We start from the raw sequence: 26,869 nt of genomic DNA, 5'->3' as shown, positions 1-26,869 counted from the left end.
CCTGTGGGCAGCTTGATACTGTGAAAAAGATTTCCTCTTCTGTTAACCACTGCTACTCAGTTCATCTGTATAAGCATTAAAAGCTAATGCAGATTTCTAGATCAGCCTTTTTGAGCCTGAATTCCTCTTTTGGTACATATTCATTAAAAATAATAATAATAATAGGAATACAGTAGATTGGCTACATATTAAAATTCCTTTCAAACAGTGGTTCACATCTGTTATGTAGTTTGTGCAGCAAACATCCCATCAGCCACAAAAGCCAGAAGACATCAGACAGCGTGTCAATGAAGCTCACAGAACACTCAACATACATCTTCCAAAGGACTGTTGCAAGTGAAGATGCCTAGAATCAGAATTCTTTTGTATGGCTTTCTATGCTGCCAACTATTAGGTCTGCAGCAACTGTGTGCAGTTAGGTACCTCCCACATATTACCCAATAGTATCAATAGGCATGAATCTGTAAAAGCAGAATAGAAACTTAAAAGGCTTATAGCTTCTTACTATTCCACATATTCACTGGCAATTGTTCAGGTCTCAGTATTCCTATTCTAATGCATCAACTCTGCTCTTTCAGTCCAAAAGGCTGCATTCTTATACATTCCAAACAGAAAATCCATGACACATATTATTTGCTGCCCTAGTACAGCCAGACTGCAGTTACAGCTAGCTGGCGCCAGAAAGAACAATTTACATAAAGCAGTCCTCATTTCATGACCAAACTAAAGAAGAATACTGCTGAGTGAACCCTCCCCCATTCGTTCCCCAACAGGCACTGACTGGTTCTAGAATATATCTAGTTATCTATTTATTAATATGATTAAAATCCAGGTAATAAGAAAAAATCAACTTGTAGCTCTTATATAACTAAAATCCCACCTCCACCCCACCAAAAATATTTTTAACCCCCAGAGATATTCAAAAGCCTTAGTTTATTTGTGGCATGGGCCAATATAATTACATAAATCCAATGACCGCTATTTTTAACAATCATTAAAAATATAAACTATAATTCATATTAGCTAAAAGCTGTCCTCATTCTACTCTACAGCTGCCTTTCAAATTTAACTAATCACTAAAATAGTAAATGATCATTAAATAGATGTGTTCTTAGAACCAAATTGCTTTATGTTTCACCAAATATAACAGGACAATACATCTTCAGGTATCACTGCTGTGATGTTTAAATAATTCAACATATTTACCACTAGTTAATACTACTAAAGCATGCACTGAATATCAAAACTCAGGCATGTTATATTACAAATATCTACACAAGAACATATTTTGTGTGGCATATTCTTTTTTGAACCTAAATCATTTGTGTATTGTTTTAATTGGCCAGATCTGACTGGGCAAGAGTTGAATCATTATCTATGAAAGTCCTCTGTTTAAAATTTTTTTATACTTACTTTATGACCTACTAATAAATAGTTCTATACCTCCACTTCTATTTTTCCACTACTTTATTGAGTTTAAATATATTAAATTTCATTTTCAAATAATAAATGCGAAACTAGTTTAGTGCCACATCTAAAATGGTAATAAAATGAAAAGTATTTAATACGCTAACTAGGGGTTATCCAAAATATGTTCCTTATTTTTTAATCTTATTTTCAGCTGTCTTAAATCATAGGTCTTAAATTATCCCTATTACACAATAAGGATAATAAGGCCCTAGATAGGGGAATGATAAAGTTACATACCAACAGGAATTGGTGGACTTCTAATATGTGGATAATCTTAAATGTTACCCACATTATCTTTGATAAGCAGTAGTAGATTTCCTCAAACAACTATACTCTCTTCTTAGGATCTGTGCCCCCACCAGCGGCAGATGAAGGTACAGGGACAAATGCATAATAAGACGGTGTAACTTCACATAGTAGACCCTGTATAAGCAACACTTTGTGGGAGGAAAGGTCTTATACCAAAACAACAATTGATCATAAAATCTCAGAGCTGGAAATCATCTAAGTATTGTATTCCTTCCATTTTTAATTTTGCTTCCTCCTCTCTTTCTACTTTATACACCCAACTATTTGAATAAAAGTACTTTAAAATCAAAGGACCTAAAATCCTTTAGTCCATCAGAAAATATAATGTTAATAACAAGTATTTAGATACTGTTTTTGAAAGTCAAATAAGTTAAACAATCCCCTCACAATGAATTAATCATAAGAAGCTCAAATTCTCTACAGCCTGCTTAAGTGCCAACAATGGAAGTTACCAATCTAGCTGAGCGTTTCTCAAACTAACAATGGTAAAGACCCAATGTTTTATTTCCAATCCATTACATACTAATATTCTTGTAAAATACAATGAAAATGAATTATTTGGGGGAAAAAAGGCATATAAATTAAGCCTTTTTCTTATTTGATCTGATATAAAATTATTTTATTAGACTGATGTGAAATTTCTAGACACTTTTTTTTTTTCTAGACACTCTTAATTTCAGTTATCTACTGGAGAACCAGGAACAGATGAACTGATGAGAACTGACCTTGAACTGATCCACAGAACACATTCTGAGTAGGGCTCACCTAGGCACTACTTATCCCATCCTACCCCCGGCATTCTCAATCTCTCAGCATGTTAAGCATCTCATATTTATTTCTCTCGTCCTTTTTTCCCTGCCCCAATGTAAACTCCTTGAGGGCAAGGGATATTGTGTGCCTGCAATCAAAACAGTGTCTGGCAAATAACAGGGGCATAATAAATATTTGTTAAATCTGTTGAATCAACTGATCAATTCACAGTCCATTTTTGTTCTCACTCTATCATGCTGCCCTAGCACAAATAAGAATGCTTGTTTTGTCCCCTTTAGGTTCTTTAAAGTCTTCAATTTGAGATTTAAACACCTTGCTCTCGGGCATTTTTACTGTATTATCAGCCAGGTCCCTAACAATCCCCTCTCCCTAAAGATCCTTTTCTAAAGTATCCAGTACCCCAGATTTCCTAATGATTGAAATTTCATAATGATTGAAAAAAAAACAGAGAAAAAAAAATCTGTGCTGGAGGAAACCTTGTGAGGAAGAATAACCAATCTTACTCACACTTAATTTGTATCACACATACACTAGGTACTTTGTTATGCCCATTTAAATCCCAGTATCAACTCTGTATGGTACTTTATTCCCATTTTAAAGATAAGAAAGCTAAAGTTCTGAAAATAAGCAACTAGCCTCATCCCATAAAAAATAATGCATAAGACCTATTGAGCACTTACTGTAAATAGCCATTATACTTTGAGCACTATTATACGCTTTTCATATAAACTTCTAACTAGTGAGTGGAAGAACATGAATTCACCTTGACTCCAAAGTTCGTGTTCTTCCCTGTAGTCTAACCACCTCCCTTGTTTAATGGTCACAGAATGGCATTAAGAGCTTAAATAATTTATCCAAACTATACAACTACTCACTAGCAGCACCAGAACTATCACTTCTATACTAATACTTTCCACTTTGCATGCGATGATACTTGTATGTCAGCAAAAGAAACGCCAGTCAGATGACTCCACTGGGCAGCAGTGCCTGGTTTACTTCAGCAGGGAAGGTAGAAGCCCTCAGGAAGATGCAGAAGCAACTCTTTTCTCTGGTGTTAAACTCCCCCCTTCATTAAACTCAAAGAAAACTCCCTCCTTCATTAAACTCAAAGATTCGTTGAGTCAATAAGCACTATTTTTATCATCTCCATATTCACACATTAATGTCCAATAACAGACTGTTACAAATTACTAATGAGAACACTTAGTGAAAGTTCTAACCTGAGCAATTTATTAAAAATCCCTTCTTTGAATAAACTTTAAGCTTTCTCCCAAATCACTTTCTCTTTCGGGAGTGTAAGAAGTGGAAGACAGGGGAGCCCATCAGTGTTTCCTATGCAAGTTAACCGGTTTTTCAATTTTCGCTAAAGCTTTCTCTCTAATTTGAAAGCCATTTTCCAAAAATGAGTAAATTTCTTTTAGCACTTCCCTAGAGTTACCTATGTCATGGTATTACATGAATGCTAAGAAGCTGGCTTTTACTCTGGAAAATGTGGAATTCAAATTTAAATCAGATCATTATTATACACCGCCAACGTTTCACCGATCATGAAGGTAGTCTTCACGTAGTTGAGATGGTCAATGTTTTGTAAACAGGAGTGATATTTTAACAAAAATAACAGCCTCTGAAATTATCTAGTCTAGTGCAGTTAAGAACACTTTCTTTTAGGAACTTACTCATTTTAAGTGCTAAAATTTCTTAGCTCAATCAATTTAGGCAAAAATCTTTTATAAAGCTCATTTCATTTACCTGTTCAGGAAACTGCACATCTTGAATATAATTTAACATTTTTTTATTCAATATCATCACTATGAACATCAAGTCAACAAATAGTGATGTCTTTAATAGTGATAACATGTAAAGAAATGAGAATTTATTACCACATTAAAAGACCTCAAGGAACTTGTATGTTTCTAGTTTGTATTTTTTTAATCGCCTCACTTTCAACCAATTGTCAGTTTTTCCTGTTGTCACTGGATCTCCTTCAATCAGCCACCAATGGTACTCTAATATAAAAATCAGGACAAGAAAAACGTTAGCAATGTGCCGTATCTCTAAAGAGTAGGCTGACTTTATATACGCTCTCTCTCCTACCAAGTGAAGTAGGTTAGATTTTACTTATGTTTACTTTCTTCTGGATGAGAAGCTGTATTTTAGATATTAAAGGTTGCCAACAATCTGTCAAGTAAGTAGAATAGGGATTGAAAAGGAACAGCTCTCAGGGGCCCAGAATCAATGAAGAGGACCAGCTGTGTGGAGTAGGCCCTATCTGAAGGAGACAGTAGCTACTCAACTGTAGGTTATTTTTCTCAAGCAAAAATACATTTCTAGCACTGCCCAATATTCTATTTTCTAAAAGATGAGACATGCAGATTTTTGTGTAAAATCTGACCACTTTAAATGTTAACTAGAGAAATACGGCAGTGGTTAAAGGACCAAAGAAGTCTGCTGGCTGCCAGTTTGTGGCCAGCGAAAGAGAACTATACTGTAAAGACTTTCATTTGTACTGAAACATATAAAACTCTAGGCCCTGAATTCACATCATCCCTTTAGAGAAGTTATTTTCTCACTGCATATTTGGACTACTCAGCCAGACTAGAACTGAAACATTTCTCCTACTCTGATTCTGTAATGACAACATTCTATATTGGCTTTACTTAATAAACACATCTGCCACTACCCACATACAGCAAAGGATGGCTAATTTATTTAACAGAGTAGAACCCAGGAGTGCAAACATGAATATATCAATTACCAAGTGGATGCTTGGTAATTACTTCTTGCTTCTAAGCCTGAGTTCTGCTTCTTGCTACTTCTTGCTTCTGAGCATGAGTTCTATGAGAAATTTCCCATTCTTTCTAAACATACCACATTCCCTGATCCAATCACATTTGATAAAGTATATGACATCTGAGAAGCAAAGAAACTGAAGAGCATTCAAATACTACTGGAAAATTAGCATGCCAGATATTTGTAGAGTATTTCCTGGTACTATTCAGAAACATTATATAAAGTAATCATCAACATATCCTTGCCAAATAGATAGGATTTTTTTCCTCCATTTTGTACATAAGGAAATGAGAGTCAGAAAATGGAATGGCCAATATAAGAAAAGGGTAGTAAAAGCAGAATTCAAATTTTGATTTGAACTCTTGGTCAGTGTTCTTTTCACTACCTCAACATTTCTCTTAAAGGTTTATGCTGGTGAAATGGCTTGTGAAAAAGGGTATTTCCTGGTACTATTCAGAAACATTATATAAACTAATCATCAACATATCCTTGCCAAATAGACAGGATTTTTTTCCTCCATTTTGTACATAAGGAAATGAGAGTCAGAAAATGGATGGCCAATATAAGAAAAGGGTAGCAAAAACAGAATTCAAATTTTGATTTGAACTCTTGGTCAGTGTTCTTTTCACTACCTCAACATCTCTCTTAAAGGTTTATGCTAGTGAAATGGCTTGTGAAAAAGGGTAAACAAATGGGGAGGACAAGAAGTAACAAAATAATAACATAACATCTCAATTACCCAGCACCCAGATTTATTATGCCCTCAATTATTCAGCATAATAGCTAACCTGGAATTCAGCATAGAAAATTTGAAAACTGTCACCAACCCCAAAAGTAATAATCCCAGTGAGGTCTAGTTTATGTTTATAGTTGCAAAAATGCAACATGGCACTGAAAGAATTAGCAATAACATCCTGAGTAAACACAGAGTGTTGGTGTTTCCCCATGTATAAGTAATAATCAGTGGATTCATCTTGTGGAGGGGAGGGTGGATGTAAATATTACAGTCCACAATAGAAGGCAAGAAGAATGGATCATTAAAATTTCCCTGAGGTCCTACTCTGAAGGTTAACATAAATTGATCAATAATTTCAACCTGGCCAGTTTCTCTCCAGCAATAAAGAATATCAAACCAAGTAGCTGGTTTACATGGTATGCAATTTTTGAAATCCAGTGAGCTGTTCATACTATGAGAGGCAAAAAAAATAAGAGTGATTAGAGTCACAGCACATTCACTTTCCTATGTCATACTCACTCTAGGGCACAACCTTACTGAAGTGAAATGCACGATGGATAGAACCTCTCACATATATTGGATTTGTCATGCATATTGGATTTGTTATTCTTTTTCCCTTTCAGGAGCAAGCTCCTATATACATTTACATAAAGAAATGTTCAGATTATGAGAATCCATTATATCACATAAAATAGTCCTAACAATGTCACAAAGTAATAAGTTAATGGAAGTAAAATAAGCATACTACAGCTGTTGATAAAACTGAGCTAATTATTCCAAAAACATTTTAGGCCACCGAACAAATAAATACTGATTAACTTAGGAAAAACAATAATGTTGCTAAAAGAATTTTAAAATAAGAACAAGTAAAAACACAATTTTGGGGCAAGGCAGCAATTTTAAACTGTTAAATCATGTAAATATAGAACTTATATACTACCTTCATGAAAATTTGTAAGTCAAAAAAGAACATAAGAATATATGTTCTAGAATACTTCTCAAACTGAATTCCATAGTCCCTTAGCGCCTGGATGTCTACAATTAAGTGACCTAGATCCTGACACTAATAATAAGATCATAATTGTCATACATGATCTGGTTTCAAACCTTTATTTTCATCGTAACAGCCTAATTGTTCCCATTTTATTAAGAAAATTAATAAGTAAATGTTATAATTTTACATTATAAAATAATTACACAATAAAAAAATACCATACATATATCCCTTTAATATTCTGGGGTCCTTCATAAGAATTTAAGGTGCAAAAAGTTGCTGTCTTTTAAAAGTTTCTGTATTCAGAAAGATCAAAACTTACTGTTCTATGTCATATTAGTCAGGGATATATTCATAATACTCTATTGACAAAGCTAGAGGAATGCACAATACTATTTAGAAAAAATTTTATTAAGTACTGCGATCCAAACATCAGTGCTTTAATTATAACTAACTGTTCTGCTATCTGAAATAATACGTGAATAAAAATTTCATTCTCCTACTTTCTGGGTCACTATGGACTTACAATATCTCAATAAACTTTTCTATTGATACTTCAGAACAATGTTAAGAAAGCTTTTTGAAAATTTTGAAACTAAATTTACAAAATTATTGAGTCATTACTTTTAAATATATCACAGATTTTAACTAAGATAAGGTGGACATCAACAGTTCATATCACTTAACTAAAAAACCGAGATTTACTTCAGCCCTGTTGTATAAGCATACATTAGATACAAAGAAGAAGGGTATCCAGACCTAGAAGATGTGAATTATTTCTAAATTCAAAATCTGAATCTGAATGCCAATTTAAGCAAAAAATAGTTAGGATGAAAAGTTAGCCCCATCAAAAATGTGAAAAAATTGGATGGCTGGGAGGAGGCAGCATAATGAGAAAGAACTGAAACCCAGTTAAAAAAAAAAAAAAAAAAATCTAACAATGTTAAAAATTTGTTTATTTTTGTAACTGTGATTTACATCCAGAGAATTAACATTCTTCCCAAAAAGCTACCAAACAATACCTCCAAAACACACACACACACACACACACACACACACACACACAGAAAAATCACAATCTTCATGCAAAACACGGCTTACTTATGGCTTCTTTTTAAAAAAATCTACTGAGATAATATATTGTTTTTAATTTCTGCAAATAAATATCAAGCAAACTAAAATATCCAACATAAAAGGAACATTAAGTTAATCAGGGCCAGAAAAGCACTACTGTGGTGATCAATTGTTCTGGCAATGTCAGAACATAAGACGGTGAGAAATTACAGGAATTTAACCTTTGACCTCACCATCCTATGTACTGTTTCCATAACAGAGGCTTCAATGTTCTATCAGCAAACATTTCAACTTCTTAGCAAGCAAGCTCTTAGTTCGCCTTCCTATATAAACTTAGTAAAATTCAAATGTTTTTTAATTAAAATGTTCAGAGATAAAGAGTAATGTGGTTCTTACCTCTGGTCCTGATGCATGTGACAAACCTCCTCAGTGGCATAGTAGCTGCCTAAGCAGCTACAAAGACTAGGTTAGCAGCCATTTTGAGACAGCTGCACTGTCTCAGTTGCACTAAAGTGTAATTAAGATGGCTCCAGTGTGCACTCAAGAACTCACACAGTGGAAACTCAGCTATGTATCAAACAAAGCCCCTCCCACTTTGTCAGCCTGCAGGAAACTGAACACTGACAACAGCTAATGCATATACTGCAACAAACAATGCAGCTACTCACAACACAGCAAACAGAGAAGGCAGCAAGCCAGTTTTGTAACATAATGCCTGTGAATCCCGACTTGCAATACAGAGTTTGGGCACATCCTGATCCCAGACAGCTTGAAGTCCATGCCACATATTAGCAGTTACAGAGATAGAGCCAAATCACACACAGCAAACATCAGGGAATTTGCTTGAAAGAAAGCCTCCATTTCAGTCCAGAAAAAAAAAAAAAAGTCAAACTATGCTCAAGGTCCTTTTTTTTTTTTACTCTTTTATAGTACTTTTTACATAAAAAGAGTGCCAATTTTTATAATTTCTAGAAAGTTAAGTTGTTTAAATCCTGATAATCAATTTCCATTTATAGAAGGCTAATTAAAGGTTTTTCCCACAGAATCTAAGCCCCAAAGTGCTCAAATCTAGCCGAATGGTTAAAGCTTGCAATCAAATTATTGAATCTTGACAATAATTTTAAATAACTGCTGGGGAAGACTAGAGACATTAGAGCTACAGTGGCAACAAAGCTTATTTTGAGTAATCTGCCATAAAGATAAAAAACAATTTCTTCTCTTCTGTAGTCCAGATGGTCACAAAGACATCTCCAGGTGAGTGGTTGGTCCCAGGGCAAATTAAATTTCATGCCGTGGCTCAGACCTCCCAACATTCTGACATGGGTGAAAAGCAAATAAAATAAAGAATGTAGACACCCCCGGGGGAAAAAACAAATAGGAAGAACAAAAGAATAAAATTCAGTCTGAAAGTGGGTGTATTAAGAAGACAAATTTGTTTTAACAGTAACCAACCATCAAGAGAAGGACAAAAGCACAGAAAGAACCTGTTTGCTTGATAGCTCACATCAGCTAGGAAATCCATCTTTTCCTTTTGTCTTACTTGGTTTACCATCCTAAAATTTAGCTGCCTTGTGCTGTTTTGTCTCTATCCACCACTAGATGTAGGTATTTATTAAAACACGTTAAGGGTGTAAGGGGGTGGTAGGGGTACAGCAAAAAGGAGACTGGCCCCATAAATTGATGATTGTTCAAGCTGAGTGATGGGCACATGGAGCTCATTATTTCATTCTATTTCTGTATATATTTGAAATTTTTCCATAATAAAAGTTAAAAAAAATACTCAGCTTTTAAAAAGTCTTTATTTATTCTCCCTGAGGTAAACCAGATAACGTAAACTGCTTTAAGTACTGTATGAGGGAAAAAAAAGTTTATAGTTGATCTAAGCCACATTAATTCTTCAAAAATATAATGGATTCTCTGAGGGTGGCTCGAATCTATTTGTTAAAAGCAAGAGGTAAACTGGGAAAGATTCGAACAGGATAGACATTACTGGAGCACTAGAATGTGGCTAAGGTTAACGGAGAGACAACCAACCAAAACATTTAGAGCTGCCTGATGAAGAGCAGCTGATATTCAAAAAGCAGATTCTTTCGGAAGCCTGTTCCACAAAGGTTTAAATTATGTAATATACCTTCAAACGTGCGATGCTCCCCACACCTCCCTCAGCCTCCCCCGTCTCGCCAGACACCTTCCAATGTAAATACTAAATACTTTCTTCTCAGTCTAAGCTTTCCCGGGCAAGCTAAGATGCTGGCTCTTGGCTATAAGATCTACCTTTTCACCCAATTTAGACTTCAAAATAAGAGACATAATCTAAGTTCCCTCCTTATACCAATCCTCCTCCAGCCACTACAATCATTTTACTACTAATTTACTATATCCTCTCTATTATCCCAAGGCACGTAAGTCAAATCAATATAATGATTGCCTATTTCATGCAAGGGGCTTTAGAAGACAAAGGAGTAGGGAAGTCCATTAATATAAATCAAGCCTTCATATAAGTTTTTATATACATTGTTTAAACTAATTCTCACATTAACCCTACAAGATAGGTTTTATCTCCAATTCGTGATCGAGGAAACATGCTCAAAAATTAAATAACTTCACGAAAGTGCTAATAGCTAAAATACATCCTAGACTACACTCAGCCCAAGCCTACTGGAGCTTTGTCTGTCCCTTCCCACACTGGTTCTGTTTCTGTGCATCACGGAAACAACTTAGGAAAGAATAACGGTTAGGCTGTTAGTCAGGTAAGTGGTGTCACTGCCAATGTTTCATTCACTCTTTATCCCAAAGAGACTATCCCGGTTCACCCAATAAACCCTACTCATGATTCAACCTAAATTATCTTATCACTGACAATCTCTTCCTTGCTCTCCTTTCCCCTTACTATGCCCAACCCACAAACCAGGTGTAATTGCTCTCTCAAGGTCTTTCATATACACCATCATTATACTTAGCATATTTCACTATTTATATCTTTATATATGAGTTCTTAAAGGACAGAAACAACTTAATTCACTTTCCACTCACTTTCATAGTGTGAAATAGTATTTGCTCAATAGATGGTGAGTTGAAAGTAATTCCCTGTGTTTGCATTTCTATCACAAAAATCTCCGAAAATTCTACATCCTTAGGAACCTTCATTTTTAGGATCTCAACTCTTACTTTCTAGCAAGAAGAAGAAGTCAGCTAAGTTTTTAGTCTTGACCTAAACAGCTCTGTACTTCAAAACCCAAGGTGGAAAAAAATACCTTTTGCAGGGCATTTTTCAGTTTTTAAAGTGTTTTTAGAGGCACTACATAGGAGCTAATATGTGTTAGAATAAAGTCTGAAAAATGTCTATAAAAATTATAGAAATATATTATTTACTTTAGAAAGTTTTTAACATTACTAAGAAAGAGTACAGCTTGATTATATAATGTCATAGGTTAAAAGAAATTTGGTTTTGGAAGGGTTAGTCAGAAAACCCAATCATTGCTTATTTGTGAAAGCAAAACACATTTGGAAGGCATTTCTAATGTAAGGTAAACATCTCCATGATTACTCAATGTTTTACCTCTTCCTAAATAAAACTAGCCCTTTTCATATAATTTTTTCATTTCACTCTTACAATGACCATGTAAAATAATAGTGCTATAATCTCAAATTTTTCACGACCAGAGAATGTAATCATTTGCCAGGGGTCACACAAGTAGTAATGAAAAAGAACTATAGGAGAATTAAGTTTAGTCAACTACTACACTTTTTATATATCATATATCACACTATTAGAAAACTCTGGGGCTTCCCTGGTGGCGCAGTGGTTAAGAATCCGCCTGCCAGTGCAGGGAACATGGGTTCGAGTCCTGGTCTGGGAAGATCCCACATGCCACAGAGCAACTAAGGCCAGGCATCACAACTACTGAGCCTGTGCTCTAGAGCCCACGAGCCACAACTGCTGAAGTCCACGTGCCCTAGAGCCCGCGCTCCGCAAGGAGAGAAACCACCACAGTGAGAAGCCCGCACACAACAAAGAGTAGCCCCCACTTGGAGCAACTTGAGAAAGCCTGCACTCAGCAACGAAGACCCAATGCAACGAAAAATAAATAAATAAATTTATTTTTTTTAAAAAAGAGAAAAAAAAACTTTGCACATGCAGAATATTGAAAATTCCATGGAACCTAGGAACCTAAAAAAATGGTTTCAGCGTATTAAGTAGAAAGTAAATACACTTTTCATTAATTTAGTTAATACACTTTAATTACACAAGTTACTATCAACATTATATATATATATATATATATATATATATATATATATAAAGAGAAAAGGAACATTAGAAGGTTACTAAGATGATAAACTGAAAACACCTAACTTCACTCCCTCAAATCCCACTAAAACTACAGTGGAGGTATTTTTTGAAGGCATAAATCCTCAAGAACAAAGAGAAAAGTAAAAGGGACAATAGCTACATGATTTGCGGAGCTGGAAAATAAGCAGAACCACTGGTAACTAAGTCAGCAGTTCCCAAAACACTATATTCTAAGCTGCATTGGGGATAAATTAAGAACCAGTTTGATTTACATGGCAGAAACTTCAAAAGACATAGAAACTAGAAGAACTAAGCACTTTGGAAATTGGGGTGAAGGGAGCAAATAGTAGGATTGTATGACTAAAAAAGAGAATACCAGTGAAAGCTGTTTGTGAAGCAGTAAGATACCCTAGATGTCCCTCATCACATTCCACTGAATGCCTGCTCTCCCAAATCCTAGCAGAGGTCTGAAAACAATATCCACAGTTAAAAATGAGAGTAGCATACCAAAAAGACGGACTGAGTGCTCACTGAAGAGAATCCAATCCTCTTCCTCCATTAATCTCCCAGAATGCTAGCAATCCGATCCTTACTATGTATGAAAATGTAAGACTACTCTCTGAGGGTAGTTAACAAGCACAAGACACAAGGCCTTAAGGTCTTGGGAGCTCTCCAAAAACAGCCCACCCAGATCAGCCTCTATAATGAAGTCCAAAACTGACAAATTTAGATATGCTAATCAACTTTTTACTCTTCCACAACATATTATATACAGTCAGGCAAGGAAGAGAAAGGCAACTAAGAAAAGTCTAAGAGTCTAAGATGGAAGACAGAAATAAAAAAAAAACACAAAGCAACAGACTACACAGGGAGAAAACTTCAAAAATAAATTAATATCTATATATATCAAAAGATGCTGCATTCATTTGTCAAGAATAGAATACTACAGGCAAGGATTACAAAACAGAAATTAGGAATATGATAGAAAAAAATGAAAAACTCAATAAAAGGACCTGATGATAAGAAATCTACCTGAGGGCTTCCCTGGTGGCACAGTGGTTGAGAGTCTGCCTGCCGATGCAGGGGACACGGGTTCATGCCCCGGTCCAGGAAGATCCCACATGGTGCAGAGTGGCTAGGCCCGTGAGCCATGGCCACTGAGCCTGCACGTCCGGAACCTGTGCTCCGCAACGGGAGAGGCCACAACAGTGAGAGGCCCGCATACCGCAAAAAAAAAAAAAAAAAAATCTACCTGAGCAAAACGACAAAGCTGTCAACAAGAGAGAGAAGAAAATTTGAGTATCCATCCAAAAATTCACATTGGAATGATAGAATGGCAGAAAATATCACCAATGAAATCATTTAAGAAAAATTCCAGGACTGAAAGGCAACAGCTGCTAAATTGAAAGGGCCTGATGAATTCCAGCAAACAATAATAAATAGATCCATATGAAGGAATTAAAGTGAAATTTCAGAACACCTGGAAACTAATAACAGATTCTACATGCTTCCATTGAGGGAAAAAATCAAAAATAAGCACGGCTTCAGATTTCTCAGTAGTAACAGAAGCAAAAAGCTAATGGAGCAGTGCCTTTAAAATTCTAAAGAAAAATGATTTCCAACCTAGCTTTGTATACCTAGCCAAACTATCAATCAAGCATTAAAAATATAAAATGACAATTTTCAGACACACATAAGTCTCAAAGAACATATCTCCTATATATTCTTTCTCAAAAAGCTACTAGAGAATGTGGTCCACTCCCCCTAATAACAGAATAAGTCAATAAAAAGACATAGCACATGGAAAACAAAGGTCCTACACAGAAGAGGGGTGAGAGAAATCCCCACAATGGTGAATAAAATTCTAAGGATGAAAGCGGTATACCAGATATAGAAAGCAAGTAGGCTAGCCTGGAAAAATGAAAATCAAGAAACAAAAATGAGTCACGATCCTTGCTGCCACTGTACCTGAGGGGGAAAAAAAGTGTCTTCTAAATAAACATTAAAAAATCCTTAGTAAAGGATTGTACCAAATCATCTCAACTATTACTATTACATGGATGAGATTCATGGATACAGGCATCCTGGTATAAAATTACCTTCATGGATGGACCTCTGTCATAACTGTATCAAGAGAATGAGTCATGATTTCCATAATTCTGTTATAGTTCAGGGCAGACAACTTTGTGTAAGTAGATTACTTAACTCTAGATCAGGAGGATAAGAATTATTTAGGACTAAATGAAATGATTTAATTGTGGTTAACATTTTCTTTTTAATGGTCATATAAGAAAAATACTTTCTTCTTAATCTACCTTTAACCCTCAATTTAAGATATATTTTGTATAAATAGTAATTTAAATAGTATCTTGATCCAACACCCTCAGAATTCCGGGGGGGGGGGCAGAATATCCTATGAAAGACCTTACTACAGGTTTTAAGTTAATAATCTATGAGAATATTTTAAGAACAATTCTATAAAAAAATACTGAATATATTGATTGGCCTTGTTTAAAAACTACTTAGAAGAATGATTAAATCTTGTATAAAGTATCATAACTGAGTCTCTCTACTTTTTATGAACCCACTTACATAGTTTCAATGAGAATCTGTTTTCCTTCCTTTCAGAATAAAATGGATAAATCAAATTTGTAACCATGACCACAGAAAAATGCAACGTTTAAAAACAAATCTCTCTTAATTAGCTATGACAGGGAAAAAGGACTGCATCTCAAATGTAGAAATGATGCCTTCTAGGTCTTCACAGGAAATCAATACAGTATCTCTTTCATAACTTATGGATTCCCAGCTTTAAGAGGAATAAAGAATATCACTTCCTGACAGACAAGGAACACTGACAAATGTGGGACTCTTAGAGAACCATGATACCATACAGTTCTAAGTAATGCAGGCAAAATCTCATTGAGATAAATTAAATGGCTCTTGGTTCCTAATCTTGTAACCAAGCAAATAAATAAGTAAATTATTATGCTTTATAAAACTAGACAGAACTTAACTCTTATATCAAATGGACATAGTTTTGTTAAGCAAAGAGAAGCCTTTCTATACTTAACAATACGTCATTAGTTCAATAAACGAGTCAAACAAAACATCGAAATAAAGAATCAGAAAATTATTAAACAAACTTATATGATCAAATCTGTACCTTAAGGGGCAGAAACTTGGCCACGGGAAGGGTTATGGAAGAAAACTGACACTTTGTTTTGCCTCAATTTTAAGTGAGCATGCCCAGCAAGTTCCATAGCTGAAGGGTAAATAAGGGGTGAGGGATCACCCTGCACCCTAAAATTACAAAAAGAAAACAGGATAATTCTATGTGGATCTAGCTCCCAAAATAAATGACTTCATCTCTAACTTTGGCAATAATGACAGTCTGAAGAATTATGACAAACCTTGAAGATAAATAATTAATGTGAGAAAATGGCTGCTTTTTCACCATGATGAGACTCAGAGATTTAGTAATCTTTGAGGGGTTTTTATTCTTAAGTACTCTGGTAGTGTTTTTTGGTTTTGTTTTTGTTTTAATTTAATGAATAAGTCCTAAAGCTGGACTCTCTCACAAACCTTTGCAAATAAACTACATTTCTAAATTCATATTTTTCCTACTAGTAAGGGGCATGATTAAACCTACTTTTCTAAGTTGCTTTTTAAATGTATATAAGTTCTAACTCCAGTAAGGAAGAATACTGTCATTTTCCATATATCTCCTTGTACTGCAGGGCTCCCTAAAGCTTCACGTAGCTGCCTCTTAGTAAATATTCATGTCTTACTAATAGATTCATCAATTGGTTGAAGCCAGAGATTAAAAGTGTGTCAGGAACAAATGCTAACATTTTATATAATTAATCTCATTTAATCTCTCAAAATAAGCCTACCAGGTAGGTGGTATCACCATTTTATATGTAAGAAATACTGCTGGGAAACACAAATTGGCCAGGTTCCAATACAAAATTACTATACTTTCCACTTCATGATATTACTAACTGGTTTTAGGAAAATTCTTTGTCTTTTCTTTTGTTCTTTCTTTTTCTTCTGTCAATTTGCTTGCATATTTTTAATCTGCCAACTATTATATCACTTAAAATATGTTTGATGGAGAAGAGAATTACACAACTCAAAATAATTATGTCATTCCATCTTTTCATCAAACCCTTATTAATTTCATACATATGTCCTTCAGAATTATATTTTAGAAACTTCTTATTAATAGGTAAGCAATGGTGTTTTTTAAATTTTTTCTATTTCTTAATGAATGGGATTGAAGAATTTTTTCCAAGTTATTTTACTATTTATAATTTTCCAGATGCAAAGTGTCTGTCAAATCTTTTGACAATTTACCCAGTGGATGCTTGCTTAAGTAAACTTCATGGTTAATTATTTAAAAACAACAACCACTAAAAGTTCTGACATGTAGATTATCATGCATTAAATGAAAGGAGCTAGAACATCTTACCTTTTTTTTTTTTGTACCTAAAACAAAGGGGTTCTATTCTTTCAATAAGCAAATATTTATTGAATATTAAGGTAGGTATTGTGGAATGCAATTTTATACTTTTATTAGCAGTCTTATTATACCTAATTAGAAAGGGTTTGTCCTTAAAATGCGACATTTGCCAGATACATCAGTAAGATAAAATTCCTAACTGCAGGAAGCTTATAAAGTACTACACAAATAACTATAAACATAAAAGTTGAAAGGAATAAATGCCTTTAAAAGAGATACAAAGTAAAAAGAGAAATTAGAGAACTTCCAGCTGAGAATAACAATATCCTTTATTAGGTACATTATGTAGGCACCATGGCATCAATGGTTTTTTATTTACAAAAATCAAGGATTTATATCAGAATATGTTCTCCTAAACATAATACTTTCTTTCCCACCTCTGAGATTTTGAATACCCTCTTTATTCCCTTTACTAAGAATATCCTTGTAATTCTTCTTTTAAAATACAACTCTTCTGGGATTTTCCTGGTGGTCCAGTGGTAAGACCCTAAGCTCCCAATACCGGGGGTCCAGGTTTGATCCCTGGTCAGGGAACTAGATCCCACATGCCGCAGCTGAAGATCCCACATGCCGCAACAGAGACCCGGTGCAGCCAAATAAATAAATAAATATTTTTTTAAAAAATTTTTTTAAATACAACTCTTCTAAGGTTTCCTTGACCTCCCCCCAACAGAGTCCCACTTTCTGTGCCTTACACAGATATCTATTGTGTTACACTTATCATCTACAAAGAGCTGTTTTTAATTAGTTACTTATTACTTACTTATCAGATAAGTTTTACTTGTAAGCAAAGAATTTATGACCACAGTTATTTTTTACCTGTGTATATTACAAGGCCCTCAAAAATCACATTTTCCATCTTGAGAAATCATAAACTCAACTTTGAAATTAAAAGAAGCAGTTAAAACAATTGTCAGAGTTTACCTACAGTCCTTCATCCTTTTAAAGTAAGTTAACTGGCAAGATTCAAAGATAGTACACTGAATTCTTGCAAAACTAATCATGATTTAATGTTTTCAAAAGCAAGCAGAAAGAGGAAAAACTCTGCCTAATAAGGTAAATATTTATAGTAACTACAATCTGTCAGGAATCATGATTACAAAGCTCTCAAAATTCCATTTCAAAGGAAGATATATAGTTACAACTGGATCTAATTCTTAAAACAGAAAACCAGTTTTCAATATCAAATTATGAATTAATTAGAGACCACTTCTCCAGCTGCCTTTAGTAGCAGAAAAGGCTAACTGTTCTCTAATACCCATTTCTCTCCTTCTTTTATAAAATTTTCTAATTTTAGCTGAACACATGGTTGTCCAGCCAGATACTACATTTCCCAGCTAAGTATGTTCCAATGATTAAATTCTCACCCATAACACATGAATCTAAATGATAGTACTACTTCCAGATGAGGCTCTCAAAACAATGAGCGTGCACTCCCATTGTTCTTTCTCCCTTGCCCCTGGCTGGTGAAAGCAGCCATGTTCAACCCAGAAACCATGTTCAACATATGGAAACCATACATTAAGCCAAAGCCACTTACAAACCTGAAGAGTTTTTCCCTGTATTATTACACAAGAGAAATAAACATCATCCTTAACAGTGACAGAGTGTCTCAAAGCAGTTTAGCCTTTACTGTAATCCAATCAGCTCCTGACATTGACTACCTAAAAGGAAATAAAAGAAGTTCAAAAACAGTCTCTTTTCCATACTCTTCCCCATTTCTTCCTTCTCTTGAGACATTTAATCTAATAATGGTAACAGGGCAGGTACACTCCTAAGCTGGCAAGTCTTAGTTGAAAATGAGCTGAAGCAGTCAAGTCGTTCGTTATTGATTCACCAAAATCTCTTTTTCTTTTGCTCCTGGTCCTCAAAACAGCAGAAACTCTTCCTACCTTCTAAGTTTACCTTTCCACAAAATGGAAGACATCATCTTGGACAATTACTGGCTCAAGGAGAGATCCTTTTACAGCCCTGTCAGTTCTCAGAACCACTATTCCAACATAAAATTCAAGTTCCTTATTAGAATGTAAAAGTGCCATACACATAATTCCTGGGTACCTACCAAGACAACAGTTCCCAAAGTAACACAGGGCTACACAAACAACAAAGAAAGGGAGAAAGGAGTATACGGTTTGACATAATAACACTACTACCTCACATCATCATCATAAAAAGGGGTCTCTCTCCCAAACTAAAGGGAATATATCTAGTTATTCCTAGTTACTAGAACTATAACTGATAATTGTTTTTTGTATAACAAAAAATAACACAAAATTCTTAATAATATTCTAAACAATGAAAAATTGCAGACATGAATAAGTGAATATTTCTGATGGTAAAGTTAATATTTCTGATGGTAAAGGTCATCTTCATTTCCCAGACATTCATGTTTACATAGGCCCAATTATAAAGACTCTCAGGAAGATAATATCAACTGTACCCTTAGGCCTGCCACATTTTTTGGAAGGTGACCAAGGAGATGCCCGGGTCATTCTCTTAAAGACTCAAAAACCCAAAGATCAAAATTCAAAACTGAAAACGTTCACATTGTATAAATAAACACTAGCGCCCTGGTTTTCTCACTTTGCAGCACTTAAAAAACTGGAAATGCTGCCCAGCAATCATAGTGTCTCCGATACAAGATGGATTCCACCGTACAACCTGAAGCATATATAAACGGTTTAATTTTGTGGAATTCACTTCTCTGTTTTGAAAAAAGTAAAATAACAGAAAAAAAACACTGATTTCCTCTGCAGATTGCATGACAATCTAAGAACTCTGAGAAGTAATTTTTAGTCTTGGACTCTCTAAAGAACATAACAAGATCAAATGGGCAAGGATTTTAAAAAAAGAAGCTCCACTAATGGATAGGTAGTTTCTAGATACTCTAGGAAACTAACAAGGACAATGCTCCCCAGAGCTACTTGATATTTTTTATAATCTACTGTTAAAATATCACCTTATTTTTATTTATAATGCCCTACAGCTGTTAGGAACTCAAAAGCAAGAACTTTACTCTCAAACTTCTTTCTACATGTGACTCCTTTGAAAAACTTGGTATGATAATGTATGAATTTTCCATATACCTCAAAACTTAAAAACAAAAAGTATAATAGAAATCTTTCTAAACCAAATCATACATCTCTTTGTCTTCTTGAACAAATTTAGCATAATTAAATATTCCTATAATTCAGAATCATAATAAGATCATCTATTACCATAATGAACATGCTATAAATAATGTGTCTTTAAGAATAACAATTCCCAAATTAAGTAACCTCAAAACTAAGTTTTTTAATTCTTGTTCTAACACTTGGAATCTGACAGCTCTTCTCTATCAAGATGCCAGCCATCTCTTCTTGCCCCTATCCATATGCATTTTTCTAGTAGCACTTCTCCTGTCCCTAATTAACTATTATACTCTGAAAACACAGATACCACAATACATCAGAACTGTGAAAAGTTCTCAGGTAAGGGCAAAGGTCATACACAAAAAAATAAAAATATGCAAACTGCTATAAGTGGATTTGCTTGAAAAATATCCAAAGACAAAATTTTTTCATTAGAAAAAAATGCTGAAGAAAAGCCAATAATATCTTAACACAATTTCTACCTATTTCTTAGAGTTATTTTTATAAAGCCAATAATATTTTACCATTTGATTTCTATCTTTAACTTCCTTGATTTCTTCTTTACATACAACCACCAATTTTTCAAGTTTAACTATATTCAACAAAAATATTTTTACAATAATCTGACATTCTTTCCTGTACCTAATATAAAAATAATTTTTAAAAAGTAGGATTACAACTAAAATACACTATCAATCAAGATTATACTTTTCACTGCAATCAGCACAAAGAATAGATTTAATAGAGAATGAATGTATACTAATACTTAGGGAAACATCCTTATGAGAGGAAAATTTAATGTTACCAAAAGAGACTAAAATGAAAATTTTTTACCTTAATTATATATTATTTATTAGGCTCCACACTGGCCAAAAAATGAATCAGATAACTTTTCAAATTTTCTGTTTAAAAAAAAAAAAGGTCAGGCTTCCCTAGTGGCACAGTGGTTAAGAATCCACCTGCCAGAAGACCTAAATACACATTTCTCCAAAGAAGATATACAGATTTCCAACAAACACATGAAAGAATGCTCAACATCACTAATCATTAGAGAAATGCAAATCAAACCTACAATGAGGTATCACCTCACACCAGTCAGAATGGCCATCATCAAAAAATCTACAAACAATAAACACTGGAGAGGGTGTGGAGAAAAGGGAACCCTCTTGCACTGTTGGTGGGAATGTAAATTGATACAGCCACTATGGAGAACAGTATGGAGGTTCCTTAAAAAACTAAAAATAGAACTACCATACGACCCAGCAATCCCACTACTGGGCATATACCCTGAGAAAACCATAATTCAAAAAGAGTCGTACCACAATGTTCAGCAGCTCTATTTACAATTGTCAGGACATAGAATCAACCTAAGTGTCCATCAACAGATGCATGGATAAAGAAAATGTGGCACAGATATACAATGGAATATTACTCAGCCATCAAAATAAATGCAGTTGAGTTATCTGTAGTGAGGTGGATGGACCCAGAGACTGTCATACAGAGTGAAGTAAGTCAGAAAGAGAAAAGCAAATACCATATGCTAACACATATATATGGAGTCCAAAAAAAAATGGTTCTGAAGAACCTAGGGGCAGGACAGGAATAAAGACACAGACATAGAGAATGGACTTGAGGACATGGGGAGGGGGAAGGGTAAGCTGGGACAAAGTGAGAGAGTGGCATGGACTTATGTATACTACCAAATGTAAAATAGATAGCTAGTGGGAAGCAGCCACATAGCACACAGAGATCAACTCGGTGCTTTGTGACCACCTAGAGGGGTGGGATAGGGAGGGTGGGAGGGAGACGCAAGAGGGAGGAGATATGGGGATATATGTATATGTGTAGCTGATTCAATTTGTTATAAAGCAAAAACCAACACAACATTGTAAAGCAATTATACTCCAATCAAGATGTTAAAAAAAAAGAATCCACCTGCCAATGCAAGGGACACGGGTTCGAGCCCTGGTCCAGGAAGATCCCACATTCCACGAAGCAACTAAGCCCACGCACCACAACTACTGAGCCTGCACTCTAGAGCCAGCGAGCCACAACTACTGAGCCTGCATGCTACAGCTACTGAAGCCCATGCGCCGAGCCCATGCTCCGCAAAAAGAGAAGCCACCACAATGAGAAGCGTGTGCACCACAATGAAGAGTAGCCCCCAATCGCCGCAACTAGAGAAAGCCCACACACAGCAACGAAGACCCAACACAGCCAAAAATAAATTAAATAAATAAATTTGGAAAAAAAAAAAAAGGTCTACGTTAAATACACAAGAAAAATTTTGTTTTCAAATACTGCAGAACACTATCTTGGTAACCTATTTTTCTCATTTCTAACTTCATACTTGCACTATTTTCATGATGCTATATTCTAAAGCAGATTAAAACTGGAAATGTTGTCCTATATCCTCTATCATGTCATCCCTATTAACATTATACCATTATAGGAAACCAGTAAGATAACACCTTAATAGAAAGTAACAGTACCACAATTTTTCTCAGAGTTCCTAAAAACAATACATTTTTGTGGGATCTACAGAAAATGCATCATATTCGTGAATTAAAAAAAAAAACAGTATAAAGATGTAAACATACCCTAATTTAGGTTTTATGCAATTCTAAACAAAACTTCAAATAGTTGGTTTTTAAACTTTGCCAAATGTATGTACAAAAGGAGGGAAAATTAGCTTAGAAAATTGTGAAAAGGAATGATATCTACTGCCCCTTCATATATTTATATAGTCTATAGCACTACAGCAAATAAGACAATGCAGTACTGCTATATAAACAAGGCCCAGTTCCAGGGTTGTTAACCTGCTTTTAGATTTTACATTACATATTCTTGTGAGAAGCTGATAAAACTGTAACTCTTTCCCCAGGAAAAAAAAAGCACATATGTACACTCACACAAAATTGCGTATATCATGGAATCCACGGAAGTTTTTTAAGTATCTCTAGAACCCCCAAAGGTCAATGGACCTCAAGTTAAATATCCCTAGTAAATGAAGCAGAATTGATAGCTCAAACTTAGTAAGTTATGATCAAAAGAAGAAATGTATCATCAACATAAAATTCTAAGAAAATTAGGAAAAGATGGAAAACTAGCAACCCATCTTTACGCAATGTCAAAATAAACTCCATATAGGCCAAAAGGTATTTTTTAAGATAATTAAAACATCTAGAAAAAATAAACAGAACAGACGAACATTTAGTTCATCTTACAATATTTTTTATGCAGAGAAGTCCTGGAAGAAATAACACATGAAAAAGCAGTGCATTTGACTTCATAAAAATGTAACAATTCTAAATCTGTAAAACCATAGCAATTAAAAAAAAAAATCTTAACTAAAAAAAAACTTCAGGGCTTCCCTGGTGGCACAGTGGTTGAGAGTCCGCCTGCAGATGCAGGGGACACGAGTTTGTGCCCCGGTCCGGGAAGATCCCACATGCCACAGAGCGGCTGGGCCCGTGAGCCATGGCCATTGAGCCTGAGCGTCTGGAGCCTGTGCTCCGCAACGGGAGAGGCCACAACAGTGAGAGGCCCACGTACCGAAAAACAAAAACAAACAAAAAAAAAACTTCAAAAAATATGAAAAGCAAAGGGCTAATATCCATAAATAACTTACACATAAGGAAGACATTAACATTTACCACAGAAAAAGATACACAAAATAACCTCAAACAGCAAAGTCACAAAAAATGAGAAAGTTGCATATATATTAAATATTTAAAAGTTCAATTTCACTAGTTATCAGAAAAAAATGCTAACCACCAAATTGATGGTGGTATAGGAAATGCTTTTCAATAAAACTAAGGTTTTATCAGTTTTGTAAATTACTTTAAAAGTCCTTTGTAACAGTAATTTCAAAAAAATATTATGAGATGTAGATCATGACTCATGTACAAGGATGTTCACTGCAGCTTTATTTATAATAGAGAAATGGGCAACAAAATGGAAAGAAAGATTTAGTAAGTCACAGTACATTCTTATTAAAGACACCAATATTACATAGCCATTTAAAAATATATTTCAAGAACATTTGATCATTTGGGATATTTTCACAAAATAACTATTATGTAATCATTAAAAAAAATTTCAAAAGAATAACGAAATGGATAAATATCCACAATAAAATACTAAGTTAAAAGGGCAGGAATGAAATTATGATCCAAATGATAAACTAATTGATCAATCAATAAATGGAAATGTCACAAAAATCACCAAAAAAGTGTTTATTTCTAATTAATTTTCAATACTTTCCAAATGTGCTATAGTGAAAAAGATTTTAAATGACTCCCAGTAACTTGGTATTCATTTGGTAACCTAGTCTTAATATTAACTGAAATTCCACAACATGCTTGTTATTGATAGAGTACCAATGAACAAACAGTAGATGTTCAGACAATTCATTAATCTTAGTTTTAAATTTATAGAACTATATTTGCCTTTCTAACAAATGTAACAGCAAAACTGTCCTACCAATACATATTTACATAGTACATTATGTTCTTCAGTGTTTCAAGTGCCTCTTATGATCTTCCACATTAACCTAAGAGGCAATCATTTGTATATGCAAATGAAAACATAAGCTTAAATATATAAACCAAAATATTTCACTTTTTTGGAAGTGCAGAATGAACCATGCCCTATGATCAAAGTTCTTTTCTTAACCTAACACATACACACAGACATAGACGTAGATACAGAAAATACAATGTATTTCCAACTCTACAACACCTGAAATAATGTCTGGAGGGTGGAGGCGGTGTGCTGGGTAATTACCCTGGAAGCATAAAAGGGAAAAGATTACACAACTGCCCTCTAAATATATTTCTCTGTAGAAGACTTCAGGGGTTCAAAAATTATATCAACATATTTTCTGTTGAGAAAAAAAGAATTATTCCCTTCACTTCATTCTATCTCCTTTGTGATGTCATTTTTTAAAACTCCACCAACCAAAAGTACTCCCTTCAATTACATCTATTTGATACTTAACCGTTCTTGTAGGCAATAAAGTCCCTAAACCAACCAAGATTATAAAGCAACAGCCACTTCTTCATCTGACAAGTGACTGACTTAAACTCAGAGTTACATAACCAACCAAGAAAACAATTGTTGTATATACAAACCACAGATGAAATTTATGACAACCATTTACAAGTTTTCAGCTCAGTAAGAAATAATTTACACAATGGTACAATTATATCAAATGTATAAAACTTCTCCCAGGGGTTTGTATAATATTTAAATATAGTGACACTACCATTTTAAAGTAAAATAATCAGTAACATACTTATAACTACTTTAAGAAACTAAAACCAGGAACATACAATTTTTTAAAATCTAACACAATTGTATCTTACACACATGTATATATGGCAGTTTGTTTTTTTTTAATCAACTGATTTATCAATGATTCACAATTTCCTCATAAAGGCCTCAGTGTAGTTGGGAGTTCTTTGTAGAATTCTTTATCAGAAAAATTTACCAAGTTTAAGTCTATACTTTATATATCATTACAAACAAAATGGTAAGGAAATGATTAATTTTAAAAGTCAAGGTACCAAAAATAATCTAACTGAAGCAGTAATGGACAAGTGATCAGAAACAGAAAAAATGTAAAACTCAAATGCAAGCAAGATCAGAGGCACACACTGATTAAATTAAAACTTCACCGACTGAGGTGTTTTTTATTAAAAAAAATAAATACCCAAGGAGATTGAGATTTCTTTTTAAATGACATTATACAGATTCTTCCAATGCCCCCTCCCTTTCATTTTTCCAAAACTCAAATTGTTTCTAGTTTGAAAACATTCCAACAGAACTGGTAAAGATAGGGTTAAAAATGTATTTGCAAATATGCAGTTCAAATAATTGCACTTCCCGTGAGAACACCACTAGGTGCTGATCTTCCGCTCCCTAAATATAAACTTGAATCCAGCAATACCCTTAAAGTGAAGTAAAAATCGAGAACCACAAGGGGAGAATCATTTTTACACAAAATTAAGTCCACAGCTTCTCAGAGAATCGGAGAAATACAAGAAAGGAGTTTGAGGTCGGTACGGGAATACAACATAAGAGAAATGTTTTCCATTTAAAATATAGGAATTCGAGCGTAACAAAACGAAACCCCTCAAGAATGAGGAAAATTAAATCTAGAACCCGAATGGCGTCCAACAAGAACATTCTATCTTGAAAATGAATATTGCGCTTGCGCAGCCACCGCCCCGCCAGCTGCACAACTGCAGCTAGAGCCCGACCCCGCAAGATCACGTGCTCCCATGCAGCGCCCGCCCGCAGCTCCGCAACCGCGCAGGCGCAAACACAGCTCCCGCAGCCGCCATAATGTGGTCTCGACTCTAAAGAAATACAATAATAATTTAACAAAATGTGGTTATAATAGACCCTGGGACTCACATATACCTTTCGAGGTGGGAGAGGAGGGAGGGGGAACCAAATTCCTTCCTACAGAGCCGTCCCGCGCCTCCGTCCCCTCCGCTGCAGCCTCAGTCTCGCGCGCTCCAGTCGCCGCGCCGCCGCCGCCGCTGCCGCTGCCGCCGCCGCCGCCGCCTCCGCAGATTCAAAAACAAACCCGCTTCTCCCTTGCACGCGCCGGGGCCGTTATGCAAATTATCGTAGGCGGGGCTCGGCGGTCGTAATATTGGTCACGCCCACCATGCTTTTAGCCAATGGGCTCACGGACTGGCCGTTCCCCATGCAAATCTTCTGGTTTTTTATTTGAATGAGAAAAATTGGCCCCGCCTCCTGC

The 26,869-nt window shown here is 35.0% G+C and overlaps 1 protein-coding gene across 3 annotated transcripts in view; it reads right to left on the bottom strand.

The window, feature by feature from the left end:
• ATF7IP (activating transcription factor 7 interacting protein) overlaps positions 1-26,682 on the bottom strand; it is a 127,452-nt gene extending 100,770 nt beyond the window's left edge. Inside the window, exon 1 of one of the 3 annotated variants that reach the window (XM_067695761.1) lies at positions 26,524-26,682. Coding sequence is in view for 2 of the 3 variants with exons in the window: in XM_067695763.1 (XP_067551864.1) it covers positions 8,541-8,557 (17 nt within the window). In the remaining variant the exon portion in view is untranslated. Of the gene's footprint in view, positions 1-8,540; positions 8,850-26,523 lie in introns of those variants that run through there. The other 2 variants (XM_067695763.1, XM_067695760.1) reach the window with 2 other exon arrangements.
• Positions 26,683-26,869: the final 187 nt, after the last annotated feature.

This window comes from Pseudorca crassidens, chromosome 11 (assembly GCF_039906515.1).
Source record: "Pseudorca crassidens isolate mPseCra1 chromosome 11, mPseCra1.hap1, whole genome shotgun sequence".
Lineage (NCBI taxonomy): Eukaryota > Metazoa > Chordata > Mammalia > Artiodactyla > Delphinidae > Pseudorca > Pseudorca crassidens.
The sequence above is the reverse complement of the archived record's forward strand: the minus strand, read 5'-3'. Positions and strand labels throughout refer to the sequence as shown.